Source organism: Helicoverpa zea, chromosome 22 (genome assembly GCF_022581195.2).
Source record: "Helicoverpa zea isolate HzStark_Cry1AcR chromosome 22, ilHelZeax1.1, whole genome shotgun sequence".
NCBI lineage: Eukaryota > Metazoa > Arthropoda > Insecta > Lepidoptera > Noctuidae > Helicoverpa > Helicoverpa zea.
This window is the reverse complement of record NC_061473.1, coordinates 5,554,902-5,573,561: the sequence shown is the minus strand read 5'-3', so window position 1 is coordinate 5,573,561 and position 18,660 is coordinate 5,554,902. Positions and strand designations below refer to the sequence as shown.

The 18,660-nt window shown below is 36.1% G+C and overlaps 4 protein-coding genes and 1 pseudogene across 5 annotated transcripts in view; 3 read left to right on the top strand and 2 right to left on the bottom strand.

The window, feature by feature from the left end:
- Positions 1-886, top strand: part of LOC124641650 (phosphoenolpyruvate carboxykinase [GTP]-like) — a 40,686-nt gene extending 39,800 nt beyond the window's left edge. For both annotated transcript variants that reach the window (XM_047179819.1, XM_047179818.1), the window contains one exon: positions 245-886. In XM_047179819.1, the coding sequence (XP_047035775.1) occupies positions 245-547 (303 nt within the window). In that variant the 3' untranslated portion in view covers positions 548-886. The remainder of the gene's footprint in view (positions 1-244) is intronic.
- On the bottom strand, positions 873-12,955 carry LOC124641653 (sister chromatid cohesion protein DCC1). The gene is made up of 5 exons (XM_047179821.1): positions 12,798-12,955; positions 2,797-2,987; positions 1,746-2,551; positions 1,288-1,451; positions 873-1,048 (listed from the first exon to the last, which is right to left on the bottom strand). Exons 1-5 carry the CDS (start codon positions 12,809-12,811, stop codon positions 943-945), a joined length of 1,281 nt encoding a protein of 426 aa, XP_047035777.1. The 5' UTR covers positions 12,812-12,955; the 3' UTR covers positions 873-942.
- Positions 3,422-5,998, top strand: LOC124641654 (mitochondrial import inner membrane translocase subunit Tim23). Its single transcript, XM_047179822.1, has 3 exons — positions 3,422-3,749; positions 4,583-4,690; positions 5,047-5,998. Exons 1-3 carry the CDS (start codon positions 3,533-3,535, stop codon positions 5,304-5,306), a joined length of 585 nt encoding a protein of 194 aa, XP_047035778.1. The 5' UTR covers positions 3,422-3,532; the 3' UTR covers positions 5,307-5,998.
- Positions 10,306-12,684, bottom strand: LOC124641652 (protein DENND6A). Its single transcript, XM_047179820.1, has one exon. The coding sequence runs from the start codon at positions 12,505-12,507 to the stop codon at positions 10,822-10,824; it is 1,686 nt and encodes a 561-aa protein (XP_047035776.1). The 5' UTR covers positions 12,508-12,684; the 3' UTR covers positions 10,306-10,821.
- Positions 12,956-14,391: 1,436 nt separating the features above from the next.
- Positions 14,392-18,009, top strand: LOC124641439 (annotated as a pseudogene).
- The last annotated feature ends 651 nt before the right edge of the window (positions 18,010-18,660 follow it).

The window sequence follows — 18,660 nt, the reverse complement described above, 5'->3', positions numbered from 1 at the left end:
ATTTTAACCAACAACAAACAGACAGTTTAACAAAAACAGAGCTCATCTAGCTAGCTAAGACTGTGGTCTCCTTCAGGAAATTAAATAAATAAAATCTTCAGACAAATGTAGAGAAAGTCCCCTTTGGAGTAGAAAAAATCTTCAAATGCATGTTTTTTTACTTCGATGAACAATTTGAGCACCTTTCGGAGCAAACCCTTTTCTATCAATCCGGCAATCTAATCAATGACCTTTCTATCTACAGGGCAAATTCCTATGGCCCGGTTATGGCGAGAACTCCCGCGTCCTGGACTGGATCCTGCGCCGCTGTGACAACGAGCCCTGCTACACTGAGAGCCCTCTCGGCAACATCCCCACTGAAGGCGACCTCAACACTGACAACCTCGGACCCATCGACATGAACACCCTCTTCAGCATACCCAAGGACTTCTGGCTCCAAGAAGCCGACGCCATCGAAAAGTATTTCAAGGAAGAAGTTGGAGAAGACCTACCCCCAGCCATGTGGGAGGAACTCAACAAACTTAGGAAAAATGTCCAACAATCATAAATACCAAAGATTTTTAGTTTTAAGCCTAGACTAAGTTCTGGAATGTAAAGATACTACTTATATTTTCTTTTTCGTGTATTTGCAAACATTCCCGAGATATGTTTATTTTTTCATTTTAATCGAGCGCTGGTCGTACAATTTTGAGATAAAAATGATTGAAAACTAAATGGATGGTTTTACGAAGAACAAGAAGGCTGTGTTATTTAAGTAAAAATAATGATATTTTATAAGAATTTTATGTATTGTATAACGCGATAATTAATTACTCATCAGATATTGGATAAATATTTTTATGTGTAAGTTAATTTTTAAATAAAACGTATTATTCAATGAGTATAAGTATGAATTTTATTCATTTGGCACCCATATGTTTAAAGATAAATAGAACTTGCAAACTATTTCATATGCTTAGCTGAAAATACCCTGACGCCATCTTGTGTTGAAGCTCGCGCGTATTTCGTTAATATGGCGTTTACGTTTAGTTTTTCTGTCGCGTAGCATCTGGAAGACGTAGAATTTTACCATTAGAATCAAACTAATAATACAGGTACACATCAAAGTTGTAAGCAGTAAAAGTGTCTTAATTCATTCTAAGATGAGATTAAGTCTAAGAGAAGATTTTTTGGGGATCTCCCGCCCCCTCAAAAAAGTATATGTTCTTTTTCATGAGCACAACTATACACAGAAAAGCGTTTACCAAAGTTATTGGTATCTACTTATGAAAGTTTAAGAGTACTTACTCAATATACGGCGATATCTGATCAACAGTCCACTTTGCCTTAGTTTGAAACAGTATTTTAAATCGCTCGTGGATTTCTTCAGGTAAATCGCCTTCAGAGAACCCCCACACTACTTGAGGAGTGCTCGTTTTATCTACTAACGCTATTCCTGATAGCATTGATTCCTGGAATAATAATAAATACGACATATTTTAAAACCGTTATATTTAATATTATAAAGAAACGAATTGAAAACTTTGTGATAATCAACAAAAGTGTGGTCATTTACCTACCTATACGCAAAAATTAACGTGACAGGTTTAGGTGGCTAGAAAACTATGGCGGTAAAGGTTGAACTGATTTAAATTACTTTTGACGAATCCATACGCTAGGCGGAAGAGATATAGCATTTTTACACAGTTGTAGATGTTCTGTCGGCACACGGAAAAATCTCAAATCTAATAGCAGAATTGACTTACGTCTGTAACCATTCCCTCAGGAACTGAATCCCTCCAAGCTTCCAAAAATTCGACCAGATTGAACTTCCCAGCACTTTTCAGCAGCACTCGAGCCAAAAACCTACATACTTTGTCTTGCTTATACTGATAATACTGAATCCCATCTTCTATAACCGACGTTGTCGTATAAAACCTAAACATTGCCTCCAAAATTGAGTTAGGTACCAATTCTTTTAAACTGTCCATAGTGACTTCCTTAGATATTCGATCAAAAACCCACGAATTCTCATCGATCAAATCTAACATGTAGGAAAGCACTCGAAATTCGTAATCGAATTCCAATAATCGATAAAAACCATCGATTTCTATCGCCTGAATCTTTTCTAATTCATCATTTAATTCTGCTTTAGATGCTTGTATTTGATCACAGAGAGCATCATAATTTAGCAATTTGGTTTTATCTGTAGCGTATTCTAACTCTAAACCCTGATATCTGGTCGGTTCTAACAACTTTCTTAACTTTGACAACCTCGGTTTGCACGGTTTTAACTCGTAGTAGGTAAAAAATGTGTTTATAATATCTTTATGTTCGATTTTCCTCGGCGGTTTCGACCCTTCGTCGGATTCGGTAGATTTGTTAAGGCTTGCGTTGGATTTGTCGAAAGAGGAGTCTGATTCCATAGAGTCATTCTGTATGGTTTCATCTAAACCTGTGGATGCTGCGAACAGAAGTTCTGGAACTAGGAGTAAGCTGTTAGAGGTCTCCGCTTCTTTGACGTCGTAAGTTTTGTTATTTGTACACAGTACGACATTTTCGTCTGGATCTCCTGTAATTTGAGAATTGAGTACGTAAGTCAGGGAGGTACGAAACGAAACAAATGAAGAAGGAACGCTTGGGTGGTTATAATGTAAGGAGTCACGCCCTGTCTCTGTGCTCGCGATACCAGAAGCCTCTCCAGTCCTCAACATCATCAGTGATATACTATACAGTACAGGTACTTACCTACACTTTTGCAGTGTTCTTAACAATCATCGTTATACGTATTATGAAAAAAAAAACTTAAGTACCTACCTTTAAACACCAGTTCTTTTCCAGCTTCTATTTCCTTAAGCAGCGTGTCATCTAGTAGCATTAACTTCAAGTTGTGATTCTGTTGTGTTGGCTCAGGAAACCTGAGGACTTGGGTAACTTCGGTCAGCTCAGACTCGTGCAATTTTGCAGTCTTTATGATTTTTCTTACTTCTTCCGGTGTTCTCATCTCACTGGAATTGACAAAATACCCTGCGTTAGTAAACGTGAACGCGTGACTTCGGTGTTAGCAGTTTGTTGTGCCGTGTTGTTATAAAATTATGAACAGTGGTTCTAAATGAGCATGGAGTTGATAAGGATGTACAATGGTACTACCACGGAACAGTTCCTTATTTCGTAGGTACGGCTCTCATTCTTATGGCTTTAGCTGTTTTAGGCCGCAATGGCATTGTGACTGCACAGTATCAACCATTCGTCGTCGCTAAATTCAACACTCTTAAAACGCTAGTGGGATAGTTAGTGGACATAACGAGAAACTACTCTAAAGAAAGAAAACAATTCGTTTTCGTTTATGAAAATAAAACACATTAAATCTCTGTGGATGAATATCCAAATTAAATTATTACGCTGACAACATTACCACAAATTTTGTCTATGATTTTGAGGTACCTTTTTGACATTGACATTTCATTAAAGTTCGATTTCTTTAAATTCGCTGCGTGATATCCGAATCACGTTTTAGTTTTAGATTAGTTAAAATAGTGTCCAAAATAGCAAAATGTCCTTGTTCGGCGATATATTGTCCATGAACAAGAATGAGGAGAAGACACAGCAGGCGGGGGCGAGTCTATCCCCATATTTGAACTTCGATCCCCATATCATACCGAAAATGCAACCAGAATTCTTGTATCCTGATGACAGTCACATGGCATCCACAGCCAGAAGGTCTAACGTAGCACTGCCTATTATTGGAATGTCCTTTATGACCGGATCAGGTAATGAGATGATGAAATCTTAGTATAACCTCAAAATTATTAGTAATTTTTACATAACACTGTGTAAGAATAAATATGAATACAATACGTATTTGGTATACATGGTAAATTAGAATTTCGAATCGCACAGAAGTATCAAACAGTTATTCAAAAAATCATGAAAGAAAATGTTGTATTATTGATGTTTTTAGCTCAGGGTTATACCTACCAGCATACTATTATTAATATAGGCATCAAGCTAAGACAGATTGCAGTAAATACTGCGTATATTCACAGTAACAGTGAATTGGATTGGAGTCTAATTCAAGAAGTGAACAATAGAACTGTAAAACCATTTATTGATAAGAACTACATCAATTTTTCTCTAGACGGTGCGAAGCTAATATACTACACTATAATTTCGACAAAACAAACAGCAATCATTTCAGAAAACAAGTTATTACAAGAAGTCAATATTTATTTTTCAAGACTAATTGTCACACCTACTTGTTAATTTAATAGATATTTGTTTTCTATCAGCTGTTTTAGCCTATGCAACCAATTTCTTTTTTATATAGGTACTGCCAGAATAGCAAAACTAACAGCAATTAAGTGTCCAAATCCAGTGTTCATAAGTATTTTCTCCTGATTTAACCACTTGTATTTCTCTAATTATAAACAATAAAATTGTGTCTAGTGTATGTATATCAGCGCTCTGACATACAACAGATTAATAACTTGAGATACACCTTAATCTGATATTGGTTCCAAATAATCACCACATATCAAAACTCCATTGCAATTTTTTTTTGTTTAAATTCTACTTTATAGTGTTGTAAATAATTCTATTCCAGGCTTGGGTGGTATGGCAGGTTTATACAGAGGATTGAGAGCCACAACACTAGCAGGACAGACAGGCAAAGTGCGACAAACCCAAATTATCAACTACATCATGAAGCAAGGTCAGTTGGTACAAGAAATAATATAAATAATCTGGGTCTAAATATTCTTGAATCATAAAATCTGCAGATTGTTATATTTTTCTTATATATCTGTCTACTATATAAGAATCAAATAAGAAACAACTTCCAGGTTTATAATAATTTGAATAATTACTTTCTTCATCGCATAGATTTCTCTATAAAAAGCCTAAACTGATTAGAAGCCTTACAAGCATGAGATTTATCTCTCATTTATGAATGGAGTACTGGTTTCAAATAAACAAAGCCTTGTAGGTTGATACCAATAAGAATTTTCTAATAAACATGTTCTGTGTACGCCTATGTATCTTAATACAAATTCCTTTATAATGTTCCAGGAACGAACACTGGCTGCACTCTCGGCATCATCGCGTCATTCTACTCGTGTATCGCGCTGGGCGTGACATGGCTACGCGACAAGGAAGACACTGCGAACACCTTCATCGCCGCCACTACCACCGGCATCATTTACAAGAGCACCTCCGGACTGCGCTCCATGGGTCTCGGCGCCGCTGTCGGCCTAACCCTCGCTGGAGTCTACACACTCATCACCGACAACGACAATATATGGAGCAAAGCTAGATACAATAGATTGTGATTCAAAACCGCCTATAGTCATGTAAATATTTAATAGACTGTTATGTTTAGTTTTTTGTTATGACGACGCCAAAGGATCTGTCGGGACGCCGGGACTTATTTGTGCCATGTCCCCCCGTACCTGTTTAGATTTATGTATTGTGCTTTTTGGTATCCATAAACTGCGCTCTACAGTTGTGTAGCTCTTGCCACAGTAGCAATTGTTGTACTTAATAAAATATTCATCCCGTTTTCAATGGTATATTTATTGGATAAATATTGAAGTATGTCACTTACTCGTAGGCCTTTTGAATATCAATAAAATGGTTTCCTACACCAAAACTAAAGTGGGTAATTTGTAAATTATTGTAGTAGTCAAAAGGTATACAATTGCTTAGCAGTATAGATAATACTAATCTTGTATATAATGTAGTAGACTATTTAATCTACATTTTTATAGCTGCTGATTTATACAGCTAGTGTATAAACGCAGTACATTATATTAATATATTTTCTAGTGAGGTTTATTTACTCACAATTATCTCTCATATTTACTCAGCCGTACATATAAACTAATTTATCTCATGGTTCATGTGTATTTGCATACAGTTTATGGATAGCACAACCCTGTATTACGTACATATTCCCGCCTTGTCGTATCAGGACCGCACAAATATGCATAAGCGTTAATAAATGAGTTATTTGAAAAATAAATGGTTTATTTCATTTACATTGTTTTACACAGTGCAGTTTGTACAATGTTGTATTTACATGTAGCGATTACGATGGGATATGTTATATACTAGTGGAGTCTGCTATAACTAACGATACATTGGCGGATGGGTATTGCCCGTATTGCAATATCCCATCCGAAATAGTCTGGTCGAGCCAATGGGAGTCATGGTAAAAACAATACATTAGAATCCAGCTGCTTTTTCGAATATGAATCTGAATAGCCCTTTGGCATCATTGCCGTATCGTTATACTCCATACGGACTGATCAGACCCACACGACAAAACCTCTCGCTAAAAGGGAATAAGTTCATTTACAGGAGTCAGCAAGTGGGTCGCACAACCTACTTGCTTGGTCATTAGATCCGGTTCCATCTGGTTGGGTTACCCGTCCAGATATTATATTGACGTCGCGTTAGCTCGACCCGACCTTGACATAATAATCTCTAAGGGTGTACACTGTACATATTGGCGAACGCTCGGAAACCTTGCAACCACGGTAACCTTCACGTTTTCGCTAATGTGCGCACACCCTATTACGAGCTTACATTTCAAACAATTGAGCAAACAGGCCCTTTAGTTTTATATAACTATTTTATAAAAATAAAATTACAATGCCATAATTTTCGTCCAATATCCAAATACTAAAATTTGGCACCCAATTATTTACAAATATTAACGTAAAATAAACAATCGATTAATTCATTAGCGCAGTCAAGTAGCGTGGTAAAATGAAACGAGCACCGATTTCTGGATGGTAGGTCTTTTTGCCGTAAATGCACTTTTAACCTTGACTGCTAGCCATGGCATGAGACCTGGTTTTTAATATAACCGGAATCGTATGTTCGTCTTGCTTACTTCAATTTAAGTTGAACGATCTTCAACTAGACGAAGTGCGGGACAGTTATTTTGTGACTCACTACTTTAGTAGGCCTGTAAGATCTCGAAACTCCCGCTCCCGGTCTGCCGGTCCTAATCGGTATCCATTAGTCCTAGCTGCCATTCTATCTATGCACAATCAAATCTTGCAATATTATCGGTACTAGTTACATATTATATTCGATTATTTACAGACAACTGAAGCGGAGAGTTTCCGATTATACAATTGGATAACTTGATCTCCGTTGATCTTAATCGAATACAAATTGCCAAGAATCGATCGTTACTTTAAAATTTCAGGAATTTCAGTGTTTTAAAAAGCGCGGTTCGTTTAATATCATTATCTAGTTACACATCAACTGGAGTTTCGTGATCTTAATCTTAGAAAAAATCTTATCTATGCTCAACAATACAACCGTTCATTATTTTGCGGTTTCATTTACAATTGGATGGACTTTCGTGTGATAAATGAGTTAAGATGAATGAGTAAAGAGATGTAGGGCTGTTACGATTGTCAGTTGTCTTACCTAATCATCTATCGATATTAGCTGATATCGGAAATTTTGTGACATGACCTGCAAGTGTCCTAGACATCTACTGACTGATAATATGGAACTTTTCGCTGTGGGTATGAAGGTCTTTAGATATGATAACTAAATATCTTAATTTATTGCCGCAAAGGAGATTGCATTGCGGCCGAGGGTGTCAAAAAGAAGCCGACTTAAATGTGTAACAATATGTAGCATGGTCGTTTGTTTAGTTATAGTTCGGCCATTCAGAGAATGCGTTCCTGACACGTCGCGATTGAACTGACGACGTAATAACATTCATTGATTATTGATATAATAATGTTGTTTTAATGCTCCTCAATTGTTAAAACGGTAAACAACCAGCAAAAATATTTTTATCGTAACTGCAACGCCATTGCAAAGTTACGTCGTCAGTTCAATCGCGACGTGTCAGGAACGCATTCTCTGAATGGCCGAACTATAGATTATTTATCAATCGGTATTGGGTGCAGCTAAGTAGCTATCTTGAAGGTATTTTGCGATAGACATCATTGTGTAAATACATATTCCCTATTTTCTACCAAAAGAGGTATAATAACAAGGTACGCTTACCTTCGAATCTTTATGATATCGTAAATTACAATCAGTTTTCGATGGACATTGGTAGCTGACAATCGTAACACCATAATGATAAACAGATAGGACAGTTACAAATACAATACAGAGATTCTAAACATTCATCCTAATAAAATAGTATACGAAAATATATTTCAATGCGAATAGTAACTCATAGGTTTCTCGACTCTCGATCTAGACTTAGTTCGAAGGAAAATGACTTATTATTTAGACTGGACTGATTCAGCTTTGTAATTACATCTCATTTTATACATCCCGATTGTCTAAGGAAACCCTTTCTAGATGCACGCTTTCATAAGAATTCTCTTCAAGAATACACGTCTAGAAATAGGTGTTATACACAATTCCATTATACCGTAAATATAACAGAGTTCAAGAAACTGACATAATGCGATTAACTGGATTCCCTTTGTCAGTAACAAGAGTCATTTACTTCGTCATCGATTCTTCAAAAACTATTATTTGTTTTGAGAATGCTCATTCAATAGCATGACACACCGTTTCTCCCACGAGTAGGTACATCGAAACGGTTATTTTAAAATCTCGGTAAGTACTTGATTCATGTTACTGACTCAGTAATATGTGCGCTCGGTCGTAACAACTCAGTAAACTGTAATTTTCCCGTCAAATTTTACATGTATTCGTGTTCTGACAATACATTTATATCTAAAATATTTTATGTGGCAATGTAATACACAAACTAATTACAAAATTAAAGCCTATCACAGCATACCTATACAGGACATTGTTCGCGTTGAATCACTGTCTATATCTTCAGTTACATTTAAAATTCGTATAATGTAATTAGATACAAGTGGCGTGTAATATTAATTAATGCAAACTGCAAACCTTCCGCGTTTTCAATGTGACCTTGAATACACAGCCAGTAAAATAGCAAATTTACAAATGTCTCACAAATTGGATTACAATGTTTTACATAAACACGATAATCTATCAAAAATGTCTTCCGACATTTCTCTCTTGTTACTTTACTAGATAAAATTAGTGATTAAGTATTAATTTTATAGCTACAATATTTACAAGACTTATTTATAATCGACGTAGTTTCATAATATCATACGTTATCAACTGACAGCCCACCCAGGCATACTAGGCAAGATTTTACCATCGTATAAAAACTGTTTCATTATTTTATTATGCAGAATTATGGCCGTTAATTGTACATCGAATTTATTGGTCACGGTGTTTTTATATATGCGCTTTCAATGCCAATATTGTTTACATAAATATAAAAAACCGGCCAAGTGCGAGTCGGACTCGTGCACGAAGGGTTCCGTAAATTACAGTTAAATCAACCTATCTCAAAAACTATAAGAGATACTTTGATCAAACCAAAAATCGTTGAAAGAGATAATTAGCATGCATCACCTCTATTTTTTTTAGAATTTTATACCCCGTAGTTATAAAAATAGAGGGGGGGGGACATACTTTTTACGACTTTGAGAGCTGATATCTCAAAAACCGTTCACTTTAAGAAAAATGTTTTTTAGAAAACTTTATATCATTTTAAAAGACCTTTCCATTGATACCCCACACGGGTATGTACATCGAAAAAAAAAATTTCATCCCTCAGTTACATGTATGGGGGGCCCCACCCCCAATTCTTTTTTTTACTATTTAGTGTCATATTTTTGTAGCGGTTCATACAACACATATTCCCATCAAATTTCATCACTGTAGTACTTATAGTTTCCGAGTAAATCGGCTGTGACAGACGGACAGACGGACAGACGGACAGACGGACATGACGAAACTATAAGGGTTCCGTTTTTGCCATTTTGGCTACGGAACCCTAATAAACGATGACATCGTCGAAAACTCTCCGAGTTTTAAATGGATTCGTTATTAATTCATTACTGAACTTTAGTATTACAGGAAAACGCTACTTTAAAGTAGCATTGAAATCATCTTCAACAAAAACAAGGAGAACTGGTCATAAAATCGTAAATTAATCCAAATAAGGACAACACATTACCACCACCTTGAATTGGGAACATTACACATGTACATGTATAACCCAATATTAACGAAAAATCAGTCATTCCTAACGGGACAATTTATCAGTACTATTTACTTACTTAATTAACATCAGATACTTAATATCGAGTAGGTACATAGATGGAAGCAAAGATTTTTAAACCAATGAATTAGTCAGATGGTTTCAAAGAAGCCAGGCTAGAGGAGTTTCCACAGAAATGTTAACGATCGATATTTGTCGAATATTTGAAATAATTATACAACTAGTATTTACTCTAATTCGCGATGAAGTTATATTTATAGTCAAATGATATTATAAAACTATTGCAAGACTATCCATAAATAACTTATCGAGCTATAAACACTAAACTGCGCACTGAAAACAAGTGATAAAAAATTTAAACAAAACAAACAACATTAAAATTCGAACATTTTCGCAGAAACGCCCACAAGCCTTTGGCCAGAAGTAAAGTTATTCTGCAGAGGTAGGTATTATTTAAGTTAATTTCAGTTATTTGCTAATTACAATTTAGAGTTAACTACCTACTAAATATATAGCATTATTTCTGGCCAAACTTAATAATACACTAAATGTATCGCAATGAAACTTGATATACGCAACGCGGTTTTCGCAACCGACCCCCAAACGCGATACTATTGCATGTCGATATAAAAACTAACATTTCACATGCACACAATAGGGTGACCATATCTTAACTTCCTGTATTGTGTCTTGCAGTCGTCGCTGCATCCTCTCAAGTTTGAGGCGCAGCAGTGCTTCTGTCACGTGGCCGCGTTCAGTATCGACTTCATATCCTCCGGCAGGACGCAGTTTAGGTCCTCCAAGCGCCGCGCCAACAATGTCCTGGTATTGTCCGCCACTGGGGGGTTACTCTTCAACACTTCTCTCAACTTCAAAACCATATCCACAATTTCAACCTCCTTTTTACCAACTGACCATTTCTTTAAGTCACTTTCAGCCAATGCTTCAAGTTGCAATGCATGTAATTTATTTGTCAAATTATTGTGTCTTTCATGGAACCATGCACTAAAGTTTGGAGTTCTAAAGTAGTTTCTGTATAGACCAATCCAATCCCCTTTTATGCCAGTAGTCAATTGTGGGCCGGACTGTTGCAACGTTGCAAAGAAGTCTTCAGGATTAAAAGGATTTGGCACTGGAGGTGCTCTGAATGGAGAAATGTTCTTCTGCAAAGGCATGAGAGATGCCATGTACCTTTCTAAAGGAATCATAAAGCTTTGAGTTAGTTCAAGTAGGTGCCGCTTGACCATAGCAGTTTGAACTTCAGATGGGCGATCAGTTCTAATACCATTGTGCAATTTTTTAATAATAGCTTTATCTTTTTCCAAAAAAGGTTTATACTGAGTATACACACCTGGTGCAGAGTCCAAAAGCTTGAGATTGCCAACTTTCCTCAATTTTGTTTTTATAGAAGAAGCATCACCTAACTTAATGGTGTGCGGCCAATGTTGTAATGTTTTTGTGAAGAATGGATTGGTCACGCCTAATATTACACAAGGTGGGTTGAATTGTTTCCTTGTAAATTCTTTGAATTCACTGTCATGTATTGTGAAATATGGTCTATATTCTGCTGAATATGGTAGTGGCTGTATCAAGTATGTCAATGCTTGAACTAAAGCGGAACATTCAGTTGGTGAACTGGCCATCACCACTATGGGTTCTGCTGTCAACACCAACTCCCATAATAAATGCAAGTGTGAAATAACACTAGATAGAACATCAAATACATTCACATCTTGTAATGATGCTAGAATATGTGGTACATTCGAAGAATGCACCTGTTTTGCAATGTCAGATCGAGTTATCTTTCCGGTCTGTTGATTAGGAATGTATGATTGAAAAACTGTGCCAAGCACAGGTAACAACACATTCTGCCCGGCGTCGAGTGGAGGCCATCTGTTAATGTCATGACAAGCAGCTTCCAGGCTCCTCTCACCTTCCTCGAAATGCTTGGGAGCAATCAATTGGATTACTTTGTAGAATAAGTTTATAAAAGGTAATCTAGTAAGTAAAATTATACTTTTCTGAAAATATCCTCTAGGCAGGGAGGGGTCCTTCACTTGTCTGAAGTACACGAAGCCCCAGTAGTGCGTAGAGTCGGCGCGCAACGTCGGCACGCTGTCGTCGTTGTACACGAGTTGCTGGCGCGTCAGGCCCGCCCTCGAGCGCAGCCGGACATGGAACTGGGTGTCGCCCATACACCCAGAATTAGAGTCGGGGAACGCCAAATAACAAATATTGCACTTCTCCTGATCAGTTAGTTTCACACCAGGAGGATACACGCTTTCCATAGCCTGTCCTAGCTCCAAGTCGAACGTAACCACACATATGCAGTGCAACCAGTCGGAAAACCTGCTCCATTTCGTTTGGAACTCGAGCTCAGCCGCGGGCATATCACCGTCCTCGTAATTTTGCAATCCACAAGCCATGATATTTTCTGATTACCGAAAACACATTCCGAATAACCAATTTCTTCACGTTTAATTAATAAACACTGTTTTTGCACCACCTTATCATTGTTTATTACAGTGTAACGAGTTTATACACATTTTTTGTGAATAAAAACGACAAAAACAACGGAGCACACAGAAGTCGTTCCCGCAACAGCTGTTTGACACAATATGGCTGCGGGCGCCAAAACAAAAGTCTAACAAGTTTATCGATAAAAAGTAACCAAAAATCTTCGAAAGGACCAATAATTTATATCATAGTAACTTACCCACAATCCATCATTTTAGATTCTTCAAAAACACACGTTATTTACCACACCAATTTAATAAAAAACAGTTAAAATACAATTTCTGGACCAAGCTACTTTAGGAACGCGTTTCGTTATACACAGAAAAATAACACAGTTCCACTTCCATTAGTTATTTGAATGAAATCGCTTGTAAGTAAATACATTATTTTAAAAATGTTATGTGTAACCTATGCCTGTCATCAAAATAATTTTATCAGCTAACATATAATTTTACAAAATACAAACGCATCGTATCGATATTATGCCCTTTCACACTTACACAAACATATATTGTGAACTGATCCGAGCTTCATAGACCGGATCAAGGACCAATGACTTGATAGGCCGGCAATACACGGACCGCTTGAAGCAGTCAGGAGCGACAGTTTCAAGCTGCGACCGCCCGAATCAATTGCAACTTCGCTGCGGTTCGTGCATCCATATAACTCTGCAGTTTACTGTGCAGTCGCAGCTGTTACAAAAAGACTAAGTACCTACTTATCCCGTGTAGAGCCCTTCAATATATTTTTAGGCCCTTATTTTGAATTTTATTGTTCGAATGAAAAAAAATATTAAGTAAATGTCCACAAGGTCAGAAGGTACCAGATAAACAAATTCCATGAATGATTGATCTTGAATGCCATCCACTATTCTGTTTGTATGCCATATGATTGGTCCGAATTGTAAAAACCTTCCAGTGTTTAGATAGCCCATACTTACTTCGAGCAAGGCTAGATTCTGGCCAGGCCCGCCGCTAGCTGTTTGTTCGCCCGCGTGCAAAACTGATTATGCCGCCCTACGACTACATACGTTTTGACAAAAAATATATGGGGGGGGGTGGATCCAGGGGGTCCGGACCCCCCCCCCCCCGCCCATTCATATCCATCTTACTTGTCCAACAAAAAAAAATATGTACATGCACCGCTCTGATTGCAGAAAACCCACCTACTTTTGAATAAATAACTATTGCATGCAGTCCGTCATACAATACATGTTTAAAGTCAGTAAAATATGTTATTTGGTGGGTTTCCCGTTAAAAATGCATAAGGCACATTTCATATGTAAGGAAGCGAAATTTTTTTAGTCTAAGGCATAAAACAAATAAAAACCACTGTAAATTAACAAAGCAAAGTCAAAAAGTAAGATATGCATAGAAGTGAAGTGCAAAAGCCGCGAGCGAAGCGAGCGCCATTTTTTCCTTACAGTTTTCATGAAGTAGGTACACATATTATCATAAAAAGCCATAACAGACGTGCGCGAAAAATGTTTTTTCGGAATTGAATGCCTCAAAATTAAACAAAGATAAAATGCGATATCTGACATGGAGCCGCGAGCGCAGCGAGCGCGAATTTTTTTGGGGATGCAAAGGGTGAAACAGTCAAAATTGATAGGAGACGACCAAAGCTAGGGCGGCTTTTTCTGAAATTTTATTGGTTTAATTTTGCCGCCCCGTAAATAGCATTTGCCCCACGCTACGCCCTGGTCCCTGAATTCATGAATAAAAAAACATTTCTATTGGCATTATATTTATTTATGTAAACGAAATACAGGCTCAATCAGGGCTACATACAGCCAATATGACTAATGGCCCGTTACTTTTACTATATTACATATTATTCACTTATTAAAGAATCACATTTTATATTTTCAACTAAATACATCAAAAGTGGATTTAACGAAATGACGATCTAAAATAATACAGGCTATTTACTAGAGGGGTATTCTACAGCCATCACAGGATTTCTCACAGAGATGTAATAAATGCCAATTATATATTATGTACGTTGCATTATTCATAAATGAAATCTGAACTAAGTATTTATTCTAAGTGATTAACAATGATGGTTTCCGCAAGCCTTTGTCATCAGTTTTAAAAACTTATTAATTCTGGAAACAAAATTATGGAATGAATGCTGACGAAAGGTTTTATCCATTCCACATTCGACGCTCATTGTTGCAATTCAAGAACATAAGAAACTATACTTCTTATAAGGCATTTTTTACACCCCTGTGAGTCATGTAAATAGACATTATAGTAATACATAAATTAAAAGTATTGTCGTCGGATCTCCTAGCTTTATAACTGCATAAACCTGCATCTAAACACCAGTTTTCTTGTTCAATCATCGTTTGATCGCGAACCATAATGGGGAAATAGGTATAAAGCACTCAAAATTAGAATAAAATTGACATTCCTTTTGAGAACCACAGAACATTCATTTTCTGTAAGTGTAGCGCGAACTAAAGTTTTGGAATTTACATAATAAATAACTTATAGTATCCAAATATTTTAGCTAAAGACAGTCCAAGGTTCCTCAGTGAGAGGAATAAATACTGTTTAGGAGAAGAGAAAAAACATTGAAGTTGTCACGAAAAGAACGACGCCCTTGGGATATAAAAATTGGCGCGAAATTGTCATCGTAACGTGGAGTCTGTGAAGTGACACTCGAAATGAATTGATTCATACTTTCATTATAAGTTGTGCATATGAAAAGAGCCTGATTTTCTCTAACAAAACATTACAATAAGGAGTTACTTTTTTTATTAATATGTTATCGCCATTAATACAGGTGGGACTTTCATAAGCAATACAATTCTGAGACTTTATGGCTAAAAAAATATTTTCGATATTTCTTTGAGTAAATTGACAAATGATTACTGATGCTCACGTAAGATGATATGACCCTGTTCTAAAATAACACGACAGTCGACAAATCAGTCTTCCATGACTAAAACAAGTTTTTCGTGCAGGTTGAATTGATTACATCGCTTGCTTAGTATTAAAGTGACCGAATTCAAAATCAATCAATCATGAGTTAGATACACTGTCATCTTTAAAACAACGCCATCTGTGACAAACTCCAAGAAACTCTTAAAAAGTTAGAGTTATACTGCTCTTACAATGTTTCGGTCTCTTTCACACTTATGAATTTGAAGACGCCATTTTGACATTACACTGACACATTCAGTAATCGTTTAACCGGCTCAAAACGAACATCTGGTCGTTTGTCATAAAAGTGACCTATTAATATTTAGGATTGTGTAACAGTGAAATCGAAGGTAAGTTTTACTGATTATTTTTGTTGTATTTTGACCCAATACGTAATGAGTCTATTTTATATTAAATTTGTTAATTTATTGTACGATATATTACGTTTTAGGACTGTTTAAAACTAAAACTTCTAGATGATTCTACAGCACATTAATGATTAGGTCTCTTTTTGAATAAAAAACTTAGTAAATTTATTCGTACACTCTGTAGAATTCATTGTTAAGTCTGTTTATTACAAATAATGATAATGTATTTTTAGTAACATTCAGTATTTGGTCTGTACTATACTAAAAAAAAAACGGAATTTTGCTATGAATGTGCTAGGTGATTTAAGTTCAGGATTGAGTCACTTTAAAACGAAATATGGAACAAAAAAAGAAGTTTCACTTGTTGACCTATAATTATAATTAAGTATTTTTTTATTAGGATGACGTCGTCTACTTCGCGATCAAGAAAAATTCTAGATTTAATTCAAATTGAAGATAACATTATTCCAACTCAAAATGTTGATGTTCAGGTGTGTAAAAATCGTTGAATTGTCTTTATGGTGTCTTTCTTTATTTACGTCTACCTGCAATTTACTGACTAATACTTCTTTTATTGTTAACAGACGATTTGTTGTGATGCAACTAAAGAGCCCGAAAATGTTACGAATATTATTCCAACTCAAAGTGCTGATGTCCAGGTTTGTAAAAATAATTGTATTGTCAAGGTATTTTATTTATGGCTAGCTGCAATTTACTGACTTACTCACCTTTAATTGTTAACAGACGATGATATGTGACGCATCTAAAGAGCCCGAAAATGATACTGATATTGTTTCAACTCAAAGTGGTGATGTCCAGGTATGTAAAATTACTACTTAGCACTTACTTATTTATTGATACTTTATGTAGGTATGTTTAGTTAAATTTGTTTATTCACCTTTTATGTTTACTTGCAGATGTTATGTGATGTTTATAATAAACCCGAAAATCAACGACATTTGAATGCCTCTGAGTATTTCAAACATACTGAAGGCCGTAACAAGGCAGTTATAGATTATCGTGTGTCACCTGTTAATTCTGGAGAAAGCGACGCAGATTTAAGTGATGGCGATCCTACTTTCGAAACCGTACAAAAGGGCCAACAGGGTAGTCATTTGCTATTTCCCCGTACCCGTAGTTCAAGTTCGAGTAGTAGTTCTTCTTCAACTTCAGACTCAAGTTCATCATCTGATAGCTCTAACGAAGAGACTTTGGAAGAACAGTTAAATGCCAATAACACAGAAAATAGAACACCTGAGCCAACAAGAGAGTTAGACGGAGGAACAATGGAGAATCAAGATAATTTAACAGAAGACACAACTTCCGGAACACCTACAGTTTCTACTAAGCCAAAAGGTAAAAAACGCACTAGACAACCGGAAAACTGGAAGCAAACTAGAGCAAAAAAATTGAGAAATTGTGGTAAGTCATATATTAATAGTAAAAATATTATAACTAAAGCTCGTGAACTTAAACCACCATGTAATGACCAGTGCAGGCTGCAATGTTCTAGCAAGATTGATTCTGTTCAAAGGCAAAGTATTTTCGACGCATACTGGGAACTTGGAGATATTCATAATCAGCGATCTTTCATTTTGTCGTGTTTATCTGATATCACACCCAGATATAAATATACCAATGCATTGACCCCACGGCATTGTAACAAAGCTTTCCATTTTGTTGTTGCTGGTAATTCGATCAGAGTTTGTAAAACCTTTTTTACTAATACTTTGAACATATCCGATCGTATGATTCGTACTGTTAAACATAAGACTGATAAACATGGAATTTTGAAGACGGATTGTAGAGGAATAACCGGTAATCATAAATCAGATGAAGTATTAATTTCTGACATCAAAGAATTTATCAATTCTATTCCAAGAACTGATTCTCATTACACACGACAATCATCGACCCGTGAATACATAGACGGTGGAAAAACGATAGTAGATCTCTTTAAAGACTTTGAAGAAGTCCAAAAACAAAAAAATAAGCCAGCAGGAAAGTATTGCACATTTTATAAGGTTTTTAATACACAATTCAATATATCATTTTTTCGCCCAAGAAAGGATCAATGCGACACATGTTTGCAATACCAGAATTCATCGCCTGAACAAAAACTTATTATTCAAGAAAAATATGATTCCCATTTAGAAGAAAAAACCCTCAGCCGACAGGAAAAATATAATGACCGACTTAAAATTGATGACAGTAATAAAGTAATTTTGTTCGACCTCCAAGCTGTTCTTCAATCACCTAAAGGGGACACTTCAGCTTTCTATTACAAAAGTAAGCTCAATAGCTATAATTTCACTGTTGCCTCCTTAAACAAAAAAGTAGAAGGCAAAGTACAGGAATCGTACAGTAACGTGCATTGTTATTTTTGGAATGAAACTGATGCAAAAAGAGGTGCCAATGAAATAGGCTCTTGTCTACTCCATTATTTCGAACAACTTTGTATCGAATCCAGGGCTACTAATGAGGAAGGCATCAATCTTATACTGTATTCGGACAATTGCGGAGGACAAAATAAAAATAAATATATCGTTACACTTTATCTTTACGCAGTTACACATCTTAATATTAATTCCATCACACATAAATACTTAATCAAAGGGCATACGCAGAATGAAGCCGATAACATACATAGCCTTATAGAAAAAGAGGTAAAAAAGAATTTAAGATCTGGACCTATATATTCACCACACCAATATGTATCAATAATTAAAAATGCACGAAAATCAGGAAACAAATTTATAGTAAA